General features: G+C 34.9%; 1 protein-coding gene across 1 annotated transcript in view; it reads right to left on the minus strand.

The window, feature by feature from the left end:
• The window catches only part of DNAH8 (dynein axonemal heavy chain 8), a 132,401-nt gene that overhangs the window by 14,119 nt on the left and 92,555 nt on the right, over nt 1-25,727 (minus strand). The window contains exons 64-80 of the mRNA XM_074579718.1: nt 24,769-24,945; nt 23,277-23,444; nt 21,856-22,068; nt 20,328-20,465; nt 19,869-19,996; nt 18,640-18,811; nt 17,692-17,847; nt 15,408-15,563; nt 13,827-14,009; nt 12,189-12,294; nt 11,071-11,323; nt 10,782-10,972; nt 9,866-9,987; nt 7,146-7,261; nt 5,652-5,854; nt 4,624-4,697; nt 1,132-1,284 (exon numbers count right to left, since the gene is read on the minus strand). Coding sequence (XP_074435819.1) covers nt 1,132-1,284; nt 4,624-4,697; nt 5,652-5,854; nt 7,146-7,261; nt 9,866-9,987; nt 10,782-10,972; nt 11,071-11,323; nt 12,189-12,294; nt 13,827-14,009; nt 15,408-15,563; nt 17,692-17,847; nt 18,640-18,811; nt 19,869-19,996; nt 20,328-20,465; nt 21,856-22,068; nt 23,277-23,444; nt 24,769-24,945 — 2,709 coding nt within the window. The remainder of the gene's footprint in view (nt 1-1,131; nt 1,285-4,623; nt 4,698-5,651; nt 5,855-7,145; nt 7,262-9,865; nt 9,988-10,781; nt 10,973-11,070; nt 11,324-12,188; nt 12,295-13,826; nt 14,010-15,407; nt 15,564-17,691; nt 17,848-18,639; nt 18,812-19,868; nt 19,997-20,327; nt 20,466-21,855; nt 22,069-23,276; nt 23,445-24,768; nt 24,946-25,727) is intronic.

Genomic DNA, 25,727 nt, shown 5'->3' on the forward strand with positions numbered 1-25,727 from the left:
CTTTGGTCTGTCAGTTAAGCATTTTCTGGAATGCCTGGATATGTTAATATTTTAACACCTAACATGACAGTGAAATCACATGTGAAACATTTGAGATAAACACAGTGAAGATTCATCTAGCAACCCTCTGTTTTCTGTTCTCACTTCTAGCAAACAGCATGTTTATATATGCCACTATTCATAAACCCCTTAAAAAGATGTAGGATGATTTCATTCTCTGTTGAGAGAATACAAGAGAATGTAGGTCCATACAGCTAGCTTTCTATACACTGCCCTTTTCCATGGTGACACACATTTCTTACCGAAGGCTGTCTCCTAGATTCATCCGAGAAAGGAACCCTTCTCCCCCTTCACATCCTAGATATCAGGAACTTTATCTATTTTTATTTAGAGGGAATGAGAATCACTAAGGAGACTCCCACTGCTTTTAAGAGGAAAGGGGTCTATGAACACAGAAGTGTCAACACACTGCCATTACACTAGATATTAACTAGCATTATAGCCTGCTGTGAGAGTGCTAGGAATAAGTGGCTTAAATGCACTTCATAAGAGCTTAGACAATTTTCCTGGTACTGATGAAAAATGTCTCCTTGAGACCTCCCCATGGAAGGGGGGTTGGAACTAGGTGATCTTTAAGGTCCCTTCCAACCTAAACCATTCTATGATTCTGTGACCTACAGAATAACCATTTATAGTTTATCCAAAGAAAAACAAGTAACTTCTTGGTAGATGATGTCCTTTGACATGTGCTGTCCATGCGTGTTCTGTCCCCCTCATCCTTTATTTCAGATAGGAAAATCTAAAAGAGTCTAAGAACAGTTGCAGGCATTACTCTGTTCACAAAGGCATCTGGCTGGGCAAAATGGGATACAGGTAAAGCCTGATAGTATTGATTTGAGTGTTTCTGTGTACAGAATTAGTGTGATCTCACACTTAATGTAATGCATCTTCGAGAACTTCCATGTTCCATGATTAAACCTTCCTGTTTAAAGTGATATTTGCATTTTAAGGTAAGTTCTTTTTTTCCTTGGGCTTTGCGTCCCTCCCTACTATTTCTTTCATTTCCATTTACACACTTAACCTAAATAATTTTGATGGCATGAGGTACCTGAATGAAATATTTGAACAAACCTGTAGCAGTGTAATTGGGAATTTAGGATGTGGTTCAGTAGTTATCCAAACTCGAAACGTGTCATCCTGTATCTCAGCAGTAAGAAGCGTCTCCAGGAGTTCATCCATAAAATCCAGTCCAAGATGACAATTCTGAAGTAACACCCATCCTCCCTATAAAAGAATATTCACAATTACCATATAAAAAATAGAATAAGTTATTCATAATGCTAAAACCAAGTGTCTATATTAAAACCAAATCTGGTCTTGCATGTTTGGGATTTTTGGTGGGGTTTTTTTGTTATTGTTTTTGTTTGAGTTTTTTGACTTTTAGTCTGTTCCTGAATAGGTTCCTGAATATGAATATATATCATTTGATTTGTATTGGCACAGTTAAAGCAAATAGGAAATGTTAGTGCAAAAGTTATTTCCACATCCTATTGTTCACGATGAAAATAATATAACCAGAGCCAATATTCTAAGTAAAGTAGCAGTGCTACCTAGTGGCAAAAAGAATTCCTGTCCTCTACGAGCAAAACAGCGGTGATAAGCAATCCTGCCATAAGATCCAAAAGAACGTGGGAGGAAAAGTAACAGCTGAAATCTAAGGAATAAATATTTTTTTTAACTTATTTGTTAATAACATAATCTAAAGTAAGTGTAAAGTGTTGGTAACAAAGACTCTCAAACTTTTCAACTGCAATTAGTTTATCTGCAATAAATGCATACATATGAAATTCAACCTCTGCGTATTTAGATCTTATTCAACTCTCAAGTTGCCTGAAAGCTCTATTTTGATTATCATCTCTCTGCACTTCTGCTTATGAATTTAAATTCAATCAACTTTTGTAGCATCACTTTAGAACCCTGATGAATCAGAAGCCTGATATTAAAATGGGGCATTATTTAATCAGTTCTAAACAGTGATGTGTGGATTTCATTACAGCTTATAATTTCATTTTGGTAATTTTGTTTTAGTTCATTTAAAAAGAAATAAATAACATTTGGTGACAAAATATAATAGAAATATTTACGCTGAACTGATGGATATATATAAAAAAAGAAAGATTAAATGAAGGGGGGTTTTCCTTCTTTTCTGGTGAACCACTTTTTTGAGGAAGCTCTTTAATCAATTTGTCACATTTCTAAATGAATCAGGCTCATTTTTTAAAAATTATCTATGCGTAACACAGCACAGCAGTTTTAATCATATTATATACTCTTGGCCAGAGGTAGGAAAAAAAACCCAGACATTTGTCTTCATATTCATTAATTGTTTTGTTGTTGCAAATCTGATGTTCACATATCCTTCCCCTGTAAAATTCGTACAGCACCAAGGCATTTAGTTTGTAAATTGTTACTAGTAGCACTACTGGAGTGCTGTTTTGAGTATCCTTGTGCTGTTTATTGAGGGCAAAGAAAGGCAGGGATGCCCCAGTTTTCACCATTCCAATGAACTAGAAGTTCATGATGACCATTCTAGACACACAAACACAAACAAGTATGAGAGATGTATGTGTGCATTTGCACATCATTAAAAATGCCATCTGCTATAAAGAGATTTCTTTTTAATCTTTTTCTGAAGTGGTGTACATCTATATTCCAAGTACTGGTGTCACAACATTTGTTAGGATTTAAGAGGTTACTGGGATACAATACAGAGAACTTCCATAGCCAAGGCTGCATTAGCTAGAGAACCTTGGATTATACAGTAATGTCTAGCAAGTATGCAATAAAGGCCATACACAAGTATTACATTTGTCCATAATAGAGAAACACAAATTAAGCAGACTGTACTATGGTCAAATGAATAAATATCATCTGGCAAGAGATTTTTCTTTTTTTTTTTTTTTTCCCCTCAAATGAAGATATCTCACAGATAGCAGGCAATACAATTGGAATTCCCTGAATTGATTCTGCCTGACCTTTTCTTTTTTCTGTATGAAAGACAGGAAGTCCTGGAAAGACCCTGAAGCACTTCAGTCGATCAGATTAAGAGGACAGGACTTTGCAGAAGTCTAAAGAAAGAAGCATTTCCTGATCTCATTGTGATTAAACATTGGAGAATAAAGTGACAAAAGAACTGCTTAGTTCAGATGGAAATCTGAAATAATCGTGATAATGAATCCGCAACAGTCTCAAAAGTACATTTGCTCTTGAAGTGTGTTCTGTGTTGTGATCTCATTTTCATTGTTTGTCCTTCCAGAACTCTCATGGGTGAGGACAGAGACCTGGGAAATCTAATGGATGTCATATGTCATGAGAAGTTAAGTTTTAAATCTCATAATGAATCCATCTTTATTTTTTTATTTAACTTTTGATGAATATTCACACTGGAGGTATGAATGCATATACTGTTTAACAAATTGGTAATATGGCACCAATCAAACCTTTTACTTTTACTTTTTGCATTTTCACCTTACCTTTTACACAAGTCAGTTCAGGTTTCTTTAGGTGAATATTACAAGCAGTGCTGTACTCCTGGTTTAGTAAGGACTAAAAGACGGTTATGGTCAGATGAAAAATATGTTTACTTTATCAATACAGTTCTTACAGTCTTCTACTATTAGTAGAGATATTCTAATCCTTCAGAATACTGGAATAAAACTAATACCCAATATTTTGAGTTTACAGGCAACTCTGGCTGTATGTCTTCATTTGAAACACTGTCCACAACTCCTTGAAGTGTCCAGCTGACCAGACTGTGCTACCTTTACTCTGTAACTTTTATATTGTATTTGAAGTGTCAATTACCATCTTTCTGGAGCTGCTGCTTAGACTTTTGATGTTTTTACTGCCTGAGAATATCATCTGCCACAAAAAAATATGCTACAATATTTACAAGAAAAATTCTTAAATATTGTTTGGAAATTCTTAGATATCCTGGGACTCAAAGCCAAAAGGACTGGCAATTAAAGAAACAAAGAACTAACTGCCAGTGAGCAAGAGTCCCTCTCACTAGCACAGATGTGAGGAAAATGTGAGGCAGCACAAGGAGACAGCACATCCATCTGTATCTACAGCTTTAAGCCATGTGTGCACTCACCATTTTATCTAGTAGAAACTATGCAACTTCTAGGTAGCTCTCACAGGGGACAGTTAAAAAAAAAAAAAAAAAAAAGAATTTCAGTAAACAGGTGGGATCTGCAAGTCCTGCAGGATAGAACATGATGTCCTTTTACCTTTGGATAACAGCACAGTGATAAGAAGGTAATGTGCTACCTTTGAAAAGCTGCTCGATATTATTGCTGGCAGAAGTATTGACTTGGACTCCACTAGCATGCATATTTTTATATATATATATATATATATATACACACATATATATATATATATATATATGTCCCACAGTGGAGTGTTTTTAGGCTCAGGCACTCAAGAAGACACTTTTACTCTGAGATATGCCCGATAGTAAGGTGAAAATGCAAAATATTTTTTTTAAGTGTATGCAAAAGAGGTGTAAAAGAATGCTAAAACAGACAATCAGCTTATATTGCAGTGTTTTTTCCCCACCTGTTGCATTGACATCTGTATGAGTTTGCGTGCATGAACTTCTTGTCCTTGACCCATAGAGATGGTTCTACATTCTACAACACATTTCACAATATATGGTTAATGAACTTACATTCTTCAGAAAAAGTAAGAATTCAAATTCAGTCCAAAAAAACAGTGATATAAATACAGCACAATAAAGTAAATTTTTATGCAAAAATATATACTTATGAAAGTCGAATCTCTTCACCATCATATTCTGCTACTATATATACATGTTCTAAAACATGGAAACTTTGTAAAACAACATTGAAATATTCATTCACAATATTTACACTGTTTGTAGAAGTGAAAGACTGTGATTAATGTTATTATTGTCAATGGGCATTTGCGCCAAATTTTAATGAAGTAAGCCACAGTATTTGAAATATGAACCCAGATTATTCCTTAAGTGTAGGTAATGAAGCCACGTAAATGAGCACAATGCATAATTGTAAAACTGTATTTGTGGACGTTTTAACATGACTTATATAATGAATATATGTATCTACTTCCAACTCAGTTTGTATGCACAATTTTTCCAAATTTCCATATAAGGTAGCCATAAAGTTCAGACTATGCAAACACAGATCTTGTGGATCTTCTTTGTTAAAAAGTAATCTTGTAAGCAGATTGATGATTTTTGTGTTATTTGCAGTTAAGAGTTAAAACAAGAAAACAGCATTGTCACCATGCCAGAATATATATATATATTAAAAAAAAATTAATATAGTCTTATAGTCAGGAATTAAAAAAATATCATTACTGGGAAGGATGATAACAATTTATAAAAGAAGAACGGAAAACATTACTTTCCAACTGCATATAGAATGATCCTCAGCATACCACCTTTTATTTAAAATATTATTTGATCTGTAAGATGACGGTTCAGGAACAATCAATAGTGCAACAGAATTTAAGAAATACTTTTCAGGAAAAAAAATATTCCAGAAATTACTTACATTGCCCTTCTGTATCTTAAAACATGACAATGAATAATTACTTCATACCTAATTTAAGCTTCCTAGCCAAGGAATCAATCTGAATAGTTGGGTCAGATCCCATAGACAAGAAACAGATGAGAGGCGTTCGTGTGTCACTTTCCTCCCAAGTTTTTTCTAAATTCAGAATCACTGGTTCTGTATATTTCTCATCCAAGGAATTTGCAATGTATTTTCTGGCTTGGGAAAGCGTTCGGTCTGGACACCAAGACCTAGAAATAAAATATATACCAAGATACAAATTCAATGCCTCTTCCTGTTGCAAAGACCAGATTTAAATTAGAAATTCTATTTTTATCAAATGGAGATTTTTTCTTCATAATGTTCATATATATACACACACACGTATTCATATGTAAGTTTGTAGGCTTGTCTTTACAGATATAATAATAGTGCTAGTAGTCTTCCCTCTACTTATGACTGTCCAATACATTTCAGTTGCTTACAATTTTCTCATAAGCAGACTATTTGCACTGGAGTTTTCTGTTCTGGGTACCTTTATCAGGTTGGGACATTCTTTATTTCAAACAGACCTTTTGTATCTGAGGTCCCAAGTAGGGGAATGTAGGATTGTTTTTGCCCTTTAGTAAAATTCTGCAGATGTTTCATTGGGTGCGTTAGTCTTTTAATGTACAGACTCAACTCTTGCACTGGATTGCACTTGTGTCAGAGATGAGTCTTTATTTTTCCTGTGGGGAAAAAAAAACCCAAGCAACTACTTTTGGATAAAAGATATGACTTTGCAAAGCTTCAATTTGTAGGCTTATTACTTAAAGGCTTAGGGCTTAGATGCTCCCCCTGCCCCTTTGGGGTGTGTAGCATAGAACAGTATAGTGTGTCTTCCATCAGATTCTGGCCTTTTTTTACTGCACAGGTTGAATCCACTCCAAAGACAAATCATGGTCTAGTAATTAATGTTGTTGATTTTTTGTAGTGTCGCTGATTTATTTGTTGCAGCACTTGGAAAGTATACAATGAATGTAGGAAGATATGATCTCATGCTTAAGGCAGCTGAATGCTGCTTTGGGGAGCTCCATTCTATCCCAAGTCCTGCCTCAGAGATCTTAGCTGATGCAAATAAAATAATTTATAGCACACTTTTCACATGGGGCTTTTGAATACAAATATCTTTTTTTATATAATTACTTATTTAAAGCTATTTAAAATAGTTCATTTTAAAAGAAATGAAAAAAAATTTGAAAACTATCTGAATTATTCTTTTTCAGCGGCTTGTTGGAGAAGGCTGCAATGTGGTTTCCAGTTTCCATTTGTCATGACATAAAAGCAAAACTATAAAAAATATTGTCTGGAAATAACACTTTTAGACTCTTCAGAGGATAGCTCCGAAATGAGTAAATTAAATCATATTTCATGTGAGTGAAATAATATTTCATGTCACCCCAAAATTAATAAAAATTACACTGTTATGATAATAGCATACCGATAGACTAAGACACGTGACGCAACCATATATGCATTTACCAATTTTCTGAAGATGCTCACCTGATGAGTAAAAGCTTGCGAAAGGTATCAAGTGAATCATATCCATCAGGTATAATTTCTTCCTCAGGAGCATCCTTATCAAACCAACTTTTCCATCCCTTTTCATTACAGGCTATCTAAATTTATTACATTAACACACACATAAATAAGCTGTAGAAAAATCCCCTTTTCTATAAGAGTCTATAGCATTTAAGACATACACCATGTGAATTGCTATTAAGATATTACAAACAGAAATTTTAGTATTAAGATCCAAGCTCTTAAGCTAATCAGTTATGCATGGATTCCCCTCCCAAATACATGCAGCTACTTAAGAAAAATCAATAATTAGCAGAAGGATTCTATACTACAAGAGAAACATACTATGATTAACTTATTCCTTCTGATCACAAAGTAGTAAGAGGAACAGAGAAATCTGTTCCAGTACAGTCCAGCCAGCCAAAGAATCACAAATTAAAAACAACAGGTTCTAGTAAGCTTTTGACTTGAGAAAGAATATATCTGACCAGAGATATGATCATTATTTAGGCATGTCTTAGAACCTATGACCTAATAGGACAAGGGATACTGGCGTACGGAACGTAGTGAAAACTGCTATGCAGTTGAGTCTTTAATGCAGTGACCGAGAAAAGTCAGCTACTGCAATATTCTCAGATCACTGGAAAGAGAACAAGGAACACACCAATACCATCTGTTCTGAAATACAGTTCCAGATGCCTATTATAAACCAAGGAGATCTGTCCAGTTGACTGACTTGGTTTCAAAAAGAAGCAGTTTCAGAACAACCTACACAAAGAATGGACTAGGAGAGGAGTGAGAAACCAACACACAGGGACCTCTTCCAACCACATATTTCCTATAATGAAACTCGTTCAGAGAGATTCATAAACATCAAATGTGCCTTTCTCAACCATAATCCAAGTCTGAGGAAAAAAAATGACTTAATAAGCAAATAGCTCAGTTCTGCATTAACCGATCTCAACCTGAGCAAATGCTAGGAGAGTATTCAGAGGAGGTACCTTCTCAAAGCTAGGCCACAGCTAGAGATAGGTTACTGAGCTAAGGGACTTTAGTTGGGCTCAGTACAATCATTACGCTTTCATTACATATTTCTTTTTACCACCTTTCACTCAAACACAGCTGGAAGTAGTAAGAGTATGAAAATGAACAGGGTCATCTAAAGGTTTAAAGAGGAATATGTCTTTATTAAATTAAGTTAGGCATCTGGGACTGGAGGACTCAATTTTTAGAGAAGAAGCAAATTTGTAACTGACAAGAAAATAAAAAAATCATAGGCAACCTCTTGAGAACTGGGAATGACATTTTCAAGCTTTTTTTTTCTTTCAATCATTTTCTGTTTGTATCTAAATGAATAACGATACAGGTGTATTTAATACGATGAGACAAATAGAACAGCACATCTAATAAATAAGTAAAAGAGTATTAAAAAGATGTTATTTCCATCTTTGCATTTTCTATGGATATCCTAGTTGGCTCCCTCCCAGATTCCATCTCTATCTCTTACTAAAATCACCTAATTGGCACTTTTCAACTTGTAAATATATGACAATTTTAAGTTAGTGCTAAAAGATTAGTTAAAAAAGAAGCCTTTTGGGGTAATGTGGACACCTAAGTATTTTGGAGTCTAAAATTTTGTTTGCACCAATTCTAGAAGAGTCCAATAACAGAACCATTACAATCTACAAATTAAAAGGAAAATACATGCTTCTTCACCCCATGGCTAAATTTAAATAATGTTAGCAAGTGTGCAGTGGCATGCATTTCTGATTCTGGTGCCCTAACAACCCAGAGTGAAGGCCTAAGCAGAATTCCTCCAACCTTTTCCTAACTCAATATCCTGTTTTCATATCTCCAGAAACCAAACTCTGGAGTAAATGGGCTGGTATGTATCCAGATTTTGCCTTGATACAGAGTTGGGAAACAGTCAGGACTACAGCCAGCTACAACATTTATATAAAATCTCTGCTACCCTTCAGGGCACTAAATGCTGTCAGAAAATGGATTTGGCTGACCAATGCTCTAACAGCAAGAACTTAGTGTCCTGGCTATCAGCCCGATCAACAAGGAGTGCTTAGGAGGTACAGAAAGAGAAAAACTTCGGGAGTGTCGTAACTGCACTAAAAAGGACAAATTTACCAAAGTAAAGAAAATAACTGATGAGCACGTCACAAGCTTATGTGCATATAAGTTCACATATGTCTTAATGAAACAAATAGTATTTTTACAGCTAGCTCATCATATCTGAATAACATGTTAACCTTAGAATGGAAATTAGTATTTAAAACCAAGCAGCAAACAACTTACTTGTAAAAGTCTATCAGACTCAAGATATAAAACATTGTGACTTAAAACCTGACACTCACAGATTAACTTTCTGAGCCTTTTTGATGCCTCTACTTTTTTATCCTTTCTCCTTATTTCTGTCCCTCTTTCACTGGCTTCCTTTTTTACTAGTTCTTTGTTCCTGTTCTCTTTCTACCTCAATGACTATAATCAAAAATACAATAAAGCAGATAAAAAAAATGTAGAGCCAATAAATATACCCTCATTCATGCTCCCCAACTGTTAATTTCTATGCCTTTACTCTCTGTTCTCTCTGGCCTTGTTGTTAACTACATCTCTTGTGCATTCTAAATGGGACCACAATTATGATTGGTAAACCGGTTATTAACATAAAAAAGATAATTTGTAGATATCACCTGATCCAAAATTTCTGCAAACTGTGGGATTTTGCTCAATTCTACTAGGTTTAACCACATCATGTCAAGAATCCAGCGGAAAGGTTTGGGTGGGCAAGCCTGTAGATCCAATGCTGCACCTCCTGTAGATAGAAGCATTCTGATGAAATACACATGATTTTCCAAGGTTCAAGACACATTTGACATTTCTTTTTAAATTATGTTTTCTGGCCCATGTAATTTTCACTGGAGTACTAATTGCACTCTTGTGTACTTAGCATTTTTTTCATAGACCATGGGATAATTTAATCTGAAAGGGACCTCAGGATTCATTTGAACACTGTAAAATTCAAACAGGTTTTATATGGGCCTCCACATAAGCAATCCTGACCGCATTTCATCAGAGGCACAAATTCACAGAGGAGGCAGACACGGCCAACCAGGATACAGAAACATATTCTCTAAAAGTCAGTGTTAGCTCGTTGGCTAAAGTCAGAGAAAGCTCAAGCTGAAACTGATAAAAGACTGTAGCACCTCCTGGACTTTATGTGAAATTGTTCTGGCAGCTTAGAAGATAGCTTTATTCAGCTCCATCAAAGCAGAGAAGCAGAGGAGCAGGAAGTCACCTCATTTATAAAAATAAGGATACAAATATAATACAAAAATATGCAATTATTAAACAAATTGATGGGGAGAAGCAGAACTACCATCTTGATCTCAGGATAGAACATAGCCTGGGTAAATGGCAGAGATAGAACTGTAATGGGGAACTGCATTTAAATTCACTGGACCACAGTGGGGATAAGGACAGAGGCAGCTCTCACAGAACTGCATGGTTAAAAATATGCAGCCAAAAAAAAAATATCATACTTTGAAATGGTATCAAAGTTTAAAAATTGAAATTAGCTCTACATATAACACAATTTTTTAAACTTACCTCTAATGAGTGCATGAAACTCTCTGTTTTTCACGTGTCCTCTCTCAAGATCAATTTTTAATGTCAGGAGGAGGGTAAAGAGGAATTTGTGGGTTTCATACAAGCCTCTAACAGAATATGAGTAAGTTTCAAAGGTAAGATACTCAATAATATTTGAGATTCTTTTCTGAGGTAAGGGAGATTTCTTAGATCTGAATTATGAAACAAAGCACAAAGAAAGCATGTTAATAACAGCAAATACATTGGAAAGACAAACATCCGAAGAGTAGAAAAATCTGTATCTCCCTACTTGGCCATGGATTGATCAAATAACTTCAAGAACTGAGCCAGTGAAGTCTGATACATATTATTGACCATGCTCATTTCTGTAATAAGAAAATAAAGAATGCTTCCACGTGTAGCAGCAGGTCGATATTCCTCCTGAGCAGTGTTAATCTTCACTTCAGTTTCCGCTGCCACGGACAACTTTTCAGCTACTTCAGCAGCTGTTTGCTTAGTTGTTTGCAGAACACCAATCAAGGATTCATCATCTACTAGTGAACCTAAGAAGCCAAATAATGGATGTTTAGGACATCTTTATAACATTTTTTTCACTTCATATATGTAAAAATTGAAAGGTCAGATTACAGGAATTATTTATAACAAATGGAAATGATTTACTGAATTGCTGAAAGTTTTTATAATGGAGACCAAACAGGATATGTAACACTAAAAATTATTTTTATATTCAACATGCTAAACAAATGCATTCAACCTATGTCAATATGAATGTATCTACACTAATGGCTTTGCAGTATGTACTAGAGAAGTCACCTTTCTTACGCACATAACATACATATTTATACACATTACTTCAACTATTTTAAAGTCTGTTGATTGGTACACTCAAAGTCAAAAAGACTTGGGGTCCTAAAGGCAATGGTCACACAACAGTACTCCTGCATCTCAAGTACTTACTGATCAATTTGCTGGAAGTTACCACCTTCTTTTTCCACCAAAGAGACAATAATTGATCATGTGCAGTCTCCTAATATACTGCAAAAGACTTTCAACACCATTTAAGCTAGCCCATTTTACTTTGCATTTTCAATGGGTTAAGGATTTGCCCATGATCAGATACCTTATCTCATGTGAGGGGCAGAACACTCTCAAGAAATTGATTTGTTTCACAAAACTTTTTTAGGTGTTAAAAATACTTAGTGTCTTAGGGTTGTATATAGTGTCATGCTATAGTACCAAATCCCTCAGACACTGATAAATCACTGCAATTCAGATTTCTACCATTGGATGACCTCTTTTTGTATCTCGGATGGATAAATCAATTTCTGTATGGAAATATTCTATTGTGAATCAGCTTAATCTGCCTAATCTGCTTAATTCTGATTCTTTTATACTCTGATACAGAACCTCTAGTTGCACTTAGTTTGTACAGAAGGTTGTCTTCCAGTTCTTTCATCTTCCTCTTATTAAAAGTTACATCTTCCATGAGTTTAATTCGTTCTGCCTCTAGTTCCTATTATTAAAAAAGAAGAAAACAGCATGACACTTTATGGACTGTACCTATGAGTCATACTTAAAATTCAGTTGCTGATTTTTCAAGTTCATGAAACATGCATTTAACTTTTTCAGGTATGTAAAATGTGTTTCTATAACAACCTTTTTTATAAGCGGTGTTTATTCAGTATCTTATCAATGAAGTATCTTATCAATACCAAATGCTTGTGCTTAATTTTTTGTGTCATACTGACAGCCATACATAGAATATCCTCTAAGTGTACTTTTGTTATTTGGAAATTTCTATACTGAATCTGAAAAAAAAATTAGAAAATGGCTGCTATCTTTTTTCCATTTGAGCATTTCTTCATGATAGAATCATAGAATCATCTAGGTTGGAAAAGACCTTTAAGATCATCAAGTCCAACCATTAACCTAGCACTGCCAAGTCCACCAATAAACCACATCCCTAAGAATCACATTTACATATCTCTTAAATACCTCCAGGGTTAGTGACTCAACCACTTCCCTGGGCAGCCTGTTCCAATGCTTGACAACCCTTTCAGCAAAGAAATTTTTCCTAATATCCAATCTAAACCTCTCCTGGCACAACTTGAGGCCATTTCCTTTTGTACTTGGAACAGGAGATTGACACCCGCCTTGCTACAACCTCCTTTCAGGTAGCTGTAGAGAGGTGATAAGGTCTCCCCTCAGCCTCCTTTTCCAGGCTAAACAACCCCAGCTCCCTCAGCCGCTCCTCATACAACCTGTGCTCTAGACCCTTCACCAGCTTTGTTACCGTTCCTTGGACACAGTCCAGCACCCCAATGTCCCTCCTGTAGTGAGGGGCCCAGAACTGAACACAGTATTCAAGGTGCAGCCTCCCCAGTACAGCAGGAGGATCACTTCCCTGGCCATGCTGGCCACACTATTCCTGATAAAAGCCAGGAGGCTGTTGGCACCAGGATGCTCTTTCACCTGGGCACACTGCTGGCTCATATTCAGCCGTCTGTCAACCAACACCTCCACATCCTTTTCTGCCTGGCAGCTTTCCAGCCACTCTTCCCCAAGTCTGTAGTGTTGCATGGAGTTGTTGTGACCCAAGTGCAGGACCCGGCATTTGGCCTTGTTGAACCTCATACCATTGGACTCGGCCCATTGATCCTGCCTGTCCACATCCTTTTTGTAGAGCATTTCTACCCTCAAGCAGATCAACAATCCCGTCCCACTTGGTGTCGTCTGCAAACTTACTGAGGATGCACTCCATCCCCTTGTCCAGATCACTGATAAAGACATTAAACTGAACTGGCTCCAATACTGAGTCCTTGTGAATACCACTTGTGATCAGCCGCCAACTGTATTTAACTCCATTCACCACCACTCTCTGGACCCGGCCATCCAGCCAGTTTTTCACCTAGTGATGAGTATACCCATCCAATGAGCAGATAGTTTCTCCAGGAGAATGCTTTTTCTACATGCTAAAACCAGGTAAATTAAAAAAAAAAAATAAAAAATTAAGTACCCTATGGTTTGTGTGTACTGTTGGTTTACCTGTTTTTCAGTAAGAATTACTCTTCTCAGTAACTGATTCTCGAGTCCTTTCATTGTAACAGTAAAATCAATAATTGATGTTTTTGCATTGATTTCAGGAGTGAAAGCAGGATTAGGTAGCTTTGTAGTGATGTACAGTCTAAATGAACTCATAACATCTACTTCCTTATCACCAACTTTCACCTGTGGAGTAAGTTAGAATAGTATTAAGCAGAGCAAAAGGAGCTTTATTTGATTCAATAATATTGACCAGAAAAAAAATTTACATTATTTGAAATGTCAAAGAAAGGAAGTTTATTTCACAATTCAAATTTGTCATGAAAATAACAATCAAGGACCAAAAGTAGCATTCCCCTCCAGGTAAATATAGGGATTATTTCTGCTGTGGATTCTAATTAATGGCTCCAGAACCATTTGATTTAGGTTTTTTGCTTCTAATCACACCTCACATGAAGACAGTAGAAACAACTGACCTTTGGAGAAATCATTGTTCTCTTGTGTTCAGGTAAAAAAAAGAAATTATTTCATCCAACAATGGAACATAAATTATTGGAAATTAATTCTACATATACTAAGACTAAGTGGATCTTAAATTTTTTTTTTTTTCTAAAGGAACCACAAATTAATTCAGATTTTTCCACAGAATTTTTTACTAAGTTAAGATATTCCAGATCAGCAGTCTAACTTGAAAGCTGCGTGTGCACAAGGAAATCTGATTACTGTCTATGACCCTCCAAGGACACTTCAAATACCTGGCTTAAGAAGGAGTAGGACCAAACCACTCCCTTAAGCATATTGTTTGGTCTGACGTTCAAATTAAACTACTCCACAAAAATAGCAATCATTTTATTTTCATTATCATCAACAATCTGGTCTACCATCTCTCTCATATCCCAGGCAGTTAATTAAGATTATTTGAGAAAAATACATATGGAAATATACAGCATGTGCAGGCATTTTATTTCAGGATGTTTGAAGGGAGGTTGTTTTTAAAATTTGGGAGTGATTTCTTTATCTATTGAAGGTCAGAAAGACTCATGATTTTTCAAGGTTGGTAATATACTTAATATTATTAATAAAACTTCATGCTTTCTGGCTTGTTCCATCAGAAAACAGTTCTATTCCAGATTAAAGATTCTGTAGTTGCTACAACCGGCGCTCCACACTAGGAAGAGTGAGATCTTATCTAGTCTATTCTATTCTTATTCTATTAATTCTTATAATAGTAATAATATAATTCTTATAATAATTCTTATTCTATTAATTCTGTTAAAGGATATAAAATTAAAGTGCTTGGAAATCAATAAAAAGTATTGTAAACATTCAATAGGATAAAGATAACTGGTTCCAGTTTGGAATCTTTAGTAGTAAGTTCAGTAGTTGAACTCAAATTTTAGACTCATGAACTTAATAGTCAGCAGAGGCTCTGTCTACTATATTTTATTAGTTCAGTTTGATTATTCACAGTACCCTGCTGAATACAGTGTTTACCTGATTCAGCAGAGGTTTGGAATAAAAGGGTAAAATATAATTCAGCACAAAGCTAACTACTTATTCAAGGTCATTTGTTTGATTACTAACCTTAAAAGAAGTTCCAGACTTCATGAAATTCTTTTCTAATATATTATCAAGGACTGGATCCAACTCTTCACCTATGTCTTCAATCACAAGTGATCGTCCCAGTGAAAGACTATCTTCTAGGTGTGTACGGAAATACTTGTCATTCAAAGTTGTTACCTCAAAAAGTAAATTATAAATTGATATAAGAACAAAAACATTTCTTCAAAGTCTTACATAAAAACCACAGATGTAACTATGAAAATTTTTCATTGATTTTGTTAGTTGCATTTTAAAGAACTAATGAATGTTGCCCGTGCAGCTATTTATGCAAAAACCTCGTGTATACAATGAAAAATACCATAAAAAGGTGATTTAAAAGATTGGCTGTAATGGAATCCACAAAACTTCATTATGAATTTAATAATGTACTAAATAAAACTGGTACAGTTTATTGGGAGCTGAAGATGTCAGATATATTTTTGAAGTCAGAGATACCTAACTTTTAATTTTCTATTCTGTGTCCAAGGACTAGATTTTCTAATTTTAGCTTTGAAGTATTAAGAAATTCTTTCTGGAAACCTGAATTCAGTCTAACAGATGAACTGCATTTAGAGTATTATGAACTCCGATGTTTGAAATATCATGAAATGGTATTCATAATATCTGAAATCATTAACAGATGTGAATAAATAAATAAAACACTAATTTTGTATTGCTTCCTAGATTCTGACTTTCAGAAAGTTCTCATATTATTTTCAAGATCTTCTCCACAGGTATCAAATAGGGACATTCTCCCGGAAAACAGCTTTGCAGAAAAGGACCTTGGGGTTCTGGTGGACAAGTTGAGCACGAGCCAGCGATCTGCCTTTGCAGCAAAGGCCAACAGTGTTCTGGCTACATTAGGAGAAAACATTACCAGCAGGCTGAAGAATGTGATACTTCCCCTCTGCTCAGTACTGGAGACACATATCTGTAGCCCTCTGTCTAGTTTTGGGTTCCCTAGTATAAGAGAGACACTGAAGTGAATCCAGCAAAGGATCATTAAGATTGTTAGGGGATTGGAGGACTTGACATATGAAGAAAGCAAAGAGAGCTGGGATTATTTAGCCTCAAGAAGGCTCAAAAGGATATTTACCTATGTATATAACCACCTGGTAAGTGAGAATGAAGAACAGGGAGTCCAACTCCTCTTAGTGTCAACACAGTAACAGGACAAGGTGTAATGGGCACAAATTGAAATATAGGTAATTCCATTTAAACTGAGAAAAAAACTGAACATTTTATTGTTAGGGTGGTTGAACACTAAAACAGGTTGCCCAAAGACGTGGTGAGGTATTCAAAACCTGACTGGACACGTCCTGGGCAACCTGCTTCAGTAGATCCTGCTCTGAGCAAGGAGGCTGGACTAGATCTTCAGAGATCCCCTCCAACCTCAGCTTTTCTGTGATTCTGACAGTTTGCTTTATTAATGATAAAATGATAAGCAAGAACTTCACATTCACTTTACTCCAAGACTTAAAATCTTCAAAATCTAGAGATCCTGAAACCCCCCAGATTTATTGAGATTCAGGAGGACATGTGAGATTTTGCAACATTCAGGTTAAGGGTTTTAAAATACACGTTCCTTTTCCATTCACAAATGTGAAAAATCCATTTGTGATGCAAACTACAGGTGACATGTCTTTATGTTATATTTCATGAGCAGACATTTAACCCTATTGGCTTAGGCTACAAAAGAGCTATTAAAATAGCAGTAACGTTAGGATAGACTGACTTGTCTTGGGTTTGGTTTCAACTTGTTGTCCTCAATTTACCTCTGTAGCAGTAACTTCATGTATGAATTCCATCTCAGGTTCTAAATTCTGGACTGCATCAGTTTTGTCTACATTTTCAAAGCTGTAAGTTATCCTGCCTTTGTCTGTAATCTTATAAATAGTCGCCCACTTTAGTCTCATTAAATAATTTCATATTACACTCTTTTGCTATACTTTTTACCACTTTGTCCTCTGTATAGGGAATGTACTCACCAATTTTGAACACAAGGTTACCTCCTTCTCTTTCATACTTCTTGCTAGATTTCATAACAATATTTACTTACTATATAATCTTTTGTAAATCCTTGAATGGGATTTACAGCTCTTGTCAAGTATCCTGCTGATGCACCTACATCATTGTCAGTCTCCGCACAAGTTAAAGTTATCCCAGATATGTCTGTATGAGTTACAGCGACTCAAATGCAGACACACCCTAAAGCAATATTTGAAGAATGTAATAGAGCACATTATTCCGTTAAAACACTGCTCACCTGTAATTCATTTTCCTCTTCTTTCTTTTTAATCCATGATTTTCCCTGAGTTTGTGGGTCTACCAAAAGGGGGTATCTAGTTGCCTTAGTTACAATGATACCATTCTGAATTGAGAGATCATCTCCAGGCAGTCCTTGAAGATTCCACTCACTAATCTGAATAATAAGAAAGTAGTTCGGAATAAAATCTCACTGGAATTACCCTTCAGCTGTGTTTGTTTGACGAAATAATGGGGACATCAAGCCAAAGGGGATGCATATCTGAACCTGCTGAAAAGTTATTAATGCAGATGGAAAAATATTTCCAGGATTTTATCTTTATGGATGTTTCTTACTACATAGAATGATAAAAAATATATTTTAAAAGTGTAAGAAAGTCAAAAGGAAGCTTGATAGACAAATTAAACATTGGGATCAATTAAGAGAAAACCATGCTAAGAGAGCTTTTGGGGCTTAATATTTACTGAAGAAACTTGGAAGATTCTGGCATTGTGCTCTGTTTGGTTTCTCATACATTCACATTGAATGAAAAGACTTTATGCATTCTTTTTTAAATGTTATCTTTGATATAAAATTTATTTTTGAAACCAGGCTCAGATAATATTGGCAGAACCAAAAGCTAACAACCAAACCCACTGTTTTAGTAGATATGTGATCTATAGCTGTGGTGATGGGTTCTCAAATAAGACACTTGGAAGTGCACTGCCTTACTGTCAATTGTCTAATACTTCATTTGTTTACAAAATATAATTTGTTTATCTATCTAAACATTGCTTAGTACTCAGACGTTTAGTGGAAATTGCCAAGAACGTCTGGAAACCCCAGAACTACACTGCACAGCAATATTCGGGATTATAGTTCTGTTCTAACCAAGCATAATGCTGGCTAACAGTCACAAAGTATGTTCATTAAAATAAAAATGAAACGCACTAAGCACCAAGAACTTACTGTTGGCTGATCTACCAACATAGAAATCAGGTTCAAGTTTTCAGAAAAAGGGATTTTATGGGCTCTCATCTCTGCTTCCCATAAATCTTTAAGCAAAATATTCCTGAAGTTTTGATTAAAAGGTCCACAGTATGAAAGAAAACCTGTGCAGAGCAGTACATCTCCCACAAGTCTAGAAAAGGAACACAATCACAATTAAAAGGTGATGTACAATTTCAATTTCTATTGATTTAGACAACCAACTTTTGAAACATAAGATCATCTGTTCTGAGGACAATTTAAGGAGAGAACTGTTGCTCTTTCAGAACAACAGTTTCCTTGTGTTTCCAAAATATTTTTGTTGCAAAACTTAAGAGTAGTATGGTATGAAAACATTATCTTCAGCCCTACAAAGTAATAAAACCCTGATGACCATTATTCCATTTTTCATAACTGAAGCAAGGAATTAGTTTATTTCTTAAAAATATGCCTGCAATACAATATTTATCAAAAGATACAAAATTAATTCTCTTGGAATGAGCTAACCTCACCAGAAATGCACAATTTCTCCATAGGAAATCTATGGAAACAGAAGCATTCCACAGAAGCTGAGCCTAAACTTTCAGGCTCTTTACCTTTATCAACCATTTTGACAGGTTTCATGTTTTCTAGACAGCTAGGACCTCTGGCTCCTGAGCTGCTCAACATTTTGTCACTTGGAGAGCGGCACAATGGGGACTCCCAAGTTTCCAAGTTTCTCAGAATAAGACCTACTGTCCCACATGCGTTTCGACACACAGAACACAGACTATAGGACAAAGGTTACTGTCTGGTCTCTAGGCCTCCTTCTTTTGTTCAAATATGACATATCAAAAGGAATGCTTCTTTTCATATCCAGTATTAGGGCAGGAATCCTTCCATTTTCCTTCTCAGTGTCAGCCTTAGATCATCCCTAGGTGCAGTGTTAGGGGAGCAGGAGAGGCAGCTGTAATACAGGCACATAGCTGTGCCTGAAATAATCCCTTTTGAAATAAATTCCAAAATCGGAGGTATTCTGAACTCAAATACAAGCACTCAGCACTCAGGTATTCACTTATAGGAGAAAAAGTCAAATTTCAGGATACTTCACTTACTTGTGTAACTATATTAAGATTTCCAGGAGGAAAACGAAATACAACTGTTGAAACTACTAAAATGTTTACTAATTCTTCAGGTTTTACACACTTTTATTTCGCTGATAAATTTGATACCTGTTAATCCGAGATTTAAATTCTTTACTTTGCTGAGTCCACCTAACTTTCTCTCCACTCAGTCCATCTATAAGCGCAGAGGCTGCTTGCATCTTTCTTCTGCATGTTTCTGCATCATTCAGTAAGTCCTAAAATTGAAAAAATGTGGTACTTAATTTAATAACAGAATGAAAAACTCTAAAGAGTTATTTTATATATTTTTGCATCCTCTTACATTTATTATGACCATTTTATTTATTTAAAACTCATTTTTGAGAACTCTAAGCGCTTCTATTGTCTAATATGTTCCTATTCACAGAAAGAAGGAAATATGAGAGAACATAGATTGAAATCTCTTCTTTTTATACCTGAACCTCATCCATGTCATTCAAGGTAGCAGGCCCTAAATGCGTGTATCAGTTCCTGATTACATAACAGTATTGCATCCAAGCAGTTTTCATAATACTAAAATACTCTTACCATTTTCTCCTTCATTGCTGCATCAAACTTTGCCTGCACTTTATCCAGTTCAGCTTGCTTTTCATCTAATGCCTCCTGAGCCTTTGCTAATTCTGCATTCGCTATTTTCAGGTAGCCTTCCTGTTTTGCCAAGTTAGCCTGCAAAGAGAAGAAATATCAAATCATACAAGATTTGAATATATCTTGATGAATTATTTTAAGTCTGATTAGTTTTTATTCCTGAGACAATAATACATCAAAATTATTTATATAAATATTAAAATATTTAATTGGAAAACTATGTCACATGTATATTGCAGATATGATTTAGTTAAATATGACAATATTATGACAATATGACAATATATGACAATATAACAGATATGTTAGTTAAATAACAATGTAGTACTACTTAAGGTTCCTACTATATATTGTCAACATTTTGTCTTTTAATAAAATTTACATTTAAAGAAACTGGTTAAGGAAATAAGGTTTATGATCTGTACATATTCATTAGCTTAGAAGAACAATCACTCAATTGTCTTGCTTGATTATATGCTTTATTATTTCTTTTTTATTTGTACATTCTGCAGCGATCAGTGATCACAACAACAGGAAATTGGTCCTTTATCGGCTAACAGTATAGCTTTTACCCACCAGAAAAAACATGGCCCTAAAACAGTGAGTCTTCCCATTCCTCCTAAACTGATATTTATGCTGAACACAGGAAATCCATTATAATTTTTATGAATCATCCACTTGCAGTTGCTTTTCTAAATAACACTTCTATCAGTGACAAAAAATGTGGAAAAGATTTGGAATCACCATTCACATGTTTTTTCCTTTTACTTTTTTCTTTGCTTTTTATTTTTTTTTTGTAAACTGTGCTACATGTAGGGATTAAATACTTGTTTTAGAATCCAAAACGCACAATCACTGCATTTGAGTTTCTATATGGTCTTTACCTCTGATAAAAACTTTCATTCAAATGTTCACAAACATCAAAAAGAACACCCCCACTAAAGTAAAAATTACTCTTACAAATGCTTTACTCAGTTTGGTTCCCGCTACTGCAACATATCTCCTTTATTGATGTGAGCTTTGAATCTCTTCAGAATGGGCAAGGTATCAGTCTTCCACTCCAAGTTATCGTGTGAAAGCAAAAAAGGTAAAATAGCTGCAAACCAATGTTTGCAGGACTCTTTATAAAAAGAGAAGGAATGAAGATTCTCTCCCAGTACAAATTTTTGAAACAATTATAAAGTAATTCTAACATAATAAAAACAAAGACTGAAAAAAACTTTCACTGTACACAGTAAACCAGAGCACATAAATTTAATGTAGGCTAATTTTTTGCTCTGTGTTCTGTCTAGAATCAAGAAGAGGATATGAGGTTTTTTCTGCTCTTATCGTCCTTAGCCAATAAAGTCTACAGACAATTATGTCTGAATAGATTTATCTAAATATATTTTTTAAATCCTACTGCTATTAAAGTAAACGAACTTAAATTACATGGAAATCAAACACAAAGCAAGAGATGATGTATTACCTTAAGAGGTAAGACTTCTCTGTTAATACCATAGAATATTGCCATGGCTTGCGTCCAAGAGAGGAGTCCTGCCACATTACCACACACCTTTTTACCATGCTCCAGTGTGTAGTCTTCCATGCTAAAGTAAGGCTGGAGTAGTTCTACTGTCTCTTCATTTATTGTATCCTTAGGAAACTGCTGTAGACTCTGCAAGAATGGGCCACTCATAAGCTGCAAAAAACAACACAGGATATTTATAAGCTATTTACACACTTAACATTCAAAAGCTTGTTCATAGGAGAGTATGTTAAAAAAGTGTTCCTAAATTTTTTTTGTAAAAAGAGGTAGTTGATACAGTTAATATTATAAGTGGGCTATTCAATTGTAACTTGTCCCACATGCCTTTAATTATTTTATAGTTTCAACCAGTTACACTCCAGTAACTAGGCTTGCAAGTTTTTGATGTACTTTCCATCTTCTGTATTCCTGTATTGCCATTTAAGAAGCGGCATTTCATAAAATAAAAAAAAGAAAAAAAAAAGAAAAAAAAGAACCAAGATAAAGCCTCACAGATGTATTTGTAACTTATCTAAAGAATGACAAAAAAGCCTGCTTATGGGCTTATGCATTTGTGAAATGTGATCTAAATTCTGCTGGGAAAGAAAAAAAATCACTTTTTTCTAACAACCGTTTAACATGTTAAAGGCAACTCATGGCATAACTGCTTATCCCATTTCACTATGTTGGCAGAAAATAAAAGGTTTTGATGATTACTTAATTTCTGGAAAAGCTTAAATAAAAAGAAAGAGCTCTATTCATATGCAAAATATGTACTTTCTCTTCATTTGGATAACAAAAAAAAGTTGAGGCAATCATATTGGCAAATTAATACACTAATAGTGGTATAATAGAATTTAAAGAATGGCAGGAGAAGGCACGGAAATAAAAGAAGATCAAAGTCCAGTAAGGAAAAGATGGCTGGCTAATCAAGGAATTTGGGCCAGGAATACTGAAATGCAGAATGCGAAAACCTATCTCTTAGTCAGTCAAATAATCTTTCAAACAACCAAGGAGCCTGGAACGATCCGAAAAGACAGTTTAAATGTGAACATGGAAGTTCCCAAGGAGAAAGGGATTTTCCAGAATGCCTTTATCTGATATATGGTTAAACATGATTGGTATCATTTATTTATTTGCTACCAGGTCATATGCCAGAAACAGGACAAGGAAAACTAAAGCTCCTGCTGCAAAAGTTTCTGAGCAATTAACCTACTACTTACTACCAAATAAACCCTATTTATATACTATGCCTATCTTAAAACCGTATGTTTGCTTTTTTACAAAATTCTGTCCTGTTTTGAGTAAACAGCATCATAAAATCTCTGATATTCAAACTGCTATTTCTGATATTTAAGAAACACTGTTTGAAAACTACTTACTTTTAATGATTCTCCCCATGATGGCTTGCAGCAAGGCTTTTCTGGATCCATAGTAACTGGATCTACTGGCTTTTGGAATAGTAGCAAACAACAGTCCATGATCCTCATAATTAGGTGAGGAGGTTTTGCAAGTTTTCTAACAGTAGCGACATCCACTGGTTTGATGGTCTATTTGAAGAAAAAAGTAACAATGCTGCATCAATACCATTATTCTATTTTCCCATTCAATATCTTGATTTTAATGTTTGTTTGTCGTACTTCTCTCTGAGGCAAGTTTGTACTAAGTACATAAAAAGAAAAAAAAGAGTAACTGGGCTTACTTTAATAAATTTCATAGTTTCATGAAACTTAATAATTTTCCTGGTGCTAAAGACATCACTCAAAATTTAAATACCTGGAACAGCAGTATTTTTTTAACTTGTCAGTCTAAGTGACTGAAGAAAAAGCATATTGTAAAATTGTATAGGACTTAATTAAAAGCAGTTTCCTTGGTAAAATAGTGTTTTGGGTTTTTAAGGATTAAGTATCATCATTTATTCCGAAATGGATTTGGTTATTTTTGTTGGGTGTTATTATAGGTATGAGATACCTCTTTTCTACTTCATTTTCTCATAGCATCATTGACGCTTTGCTTAGTTCAATAACTAATACGATAATAATACGTGATTGTGAACTTCAAAACTAACACATTAATTTGTGTCTACAAAATACACGCATGTCACTACCTGTCTAGAAGGAGTAGTTCCAGACACGTTATAGAAATGACAGGATAATGTATGAGTCCGCACATTTTATAAGTGAATTTTGTCACCATTTTTGGAAGTTTCATCTATCTCATTATCTAAATGTCAGTGTAAGAGCAAACAATGCTCCTTTTCTGACTTTTTCCACTCAATATTTTTTGTCACACGAATTCTGGTAACTGGAACAGAAGGCCTTAAAAATATAATACATCATTGATTTCTGATTCCAGAGTTCTTTACTTTTTAATTGTTCAGAGCAGAATAATGACATTATTTAGTGCAGCAATGCCTTCAAATTTCTTAATCCTGATTCTGATCGCCCTGAATACCCTTTGTTTCTTCTTTCTCCTCCAATGAAATGGGGTTTTTTTTGGTGAAGGAAGAGATAACTTTTTATTCCTCTTAAAAGAAAGATACAACTAGTTGAGTATGATGAAAAAACATCCTTCGAGCATAAGAAGTATTTTCTTGAATTCAGAATAACAGATATTCTAAAGGCGTGCATGACTTTTTGAAAGATTTACACCTTCATAATAATCAAGTATTAGGCTGGAAGCAGAACAAATACTATAAAACAATCTCTAAAGCAAAATGTGGGCTTTTTTTCGTCAGACACATGACCACCAACTGTGAAGAGCTGGCAACAGCAGTCAAAACCAAGTGACAACTGCATGTTGGTGGCTCTAGCCTTTCTTCCACAGGTGACTCAAATAGTACTAAACTAATCAAAATATAAGAATTTTACTTACATTCAATGCAGCTTCTGCTTCTTCTAAGGCTGGTTTAGCTGCCTCCAGTTTAGTTTCTGCTTTTACTTTTTCTAAATCAATTTCATCTACGATTTTTTGTGCTTTATCTTTCACACCTTGGACTTCATTTTTTACTTTAGCCGCAGCTTCAGCACTTGCTGTGACTTCTGCTAGTACCTGGAATTGATAATAAACACATGAAATGTACAGATCTAAATGGTGGAATAAGTGATTAAGTTATCAGACACAAGAGAAAACAGCTATGTAAAGGCTATTATATAGAAAAATACAAACTCTAACTATATATGGCATTATATAATTATGGAATAAAAATGAATACAATTTACAGAATCCCCACAAAGAAATATCATATGAGTCTTTCATCAGGAGTTGGTTAGTAAAAAATGAATTATTTTTTATAATGGATAGAAGACCTTTCAGTGGCTTTTAAAGCCCGTTTTTTATCCTATGATGGATTTTTATCCTATTTGAACCTATACTTTTTCAATACAATAAGTGTTTGCTTTTTTCATTACAATTCTGCAGAGAAAAATAAAAATAGTATAGCTAATAAAACGAATGGAAGATGGCAAATGATCTGCACCAATGGTCAGCCTTCCTTTTACTCCTTTAGTGTAGAAGACTAACTTTAATTAGTCTACTCAAAGAACAGTCTCATGTGAATTCACAGACTGAAGTTATCCATTTCTGTCTGGTTCTTCAGCAAATGTATTTTTAATTCTCTTGTGCATGTGTGACATACAGTTCAGAATGTTTTTTGACCAGTATCAGCTATAGGGTCAAGGCTAGCACTCTACGGATTTACAAGAATATAAACAATGCTCTCAAACACCTGTGAGAAAAAAGAATTTACAGATAAAATCCCCAAATCCCTCAATTTTTTTTTTTTGTGTGTGAAATCTAATTCTGGTTTCTATAGGGCTCAGTACTAAGGGAAA

The sequence above is a fragment of the Larus michahellis genome, chromosome 3 (assembly GCF_964199755.1).
Source record: "Larus michahellis chromosome 3, bLarMic1.1, whole genome shotgun sequence".
NCBI classification, from domain to species: Eukaryota; Metazoa; Chordata; class Aves; order Charadriiformes; family Laridae; genus Larus; species Larus michahellis.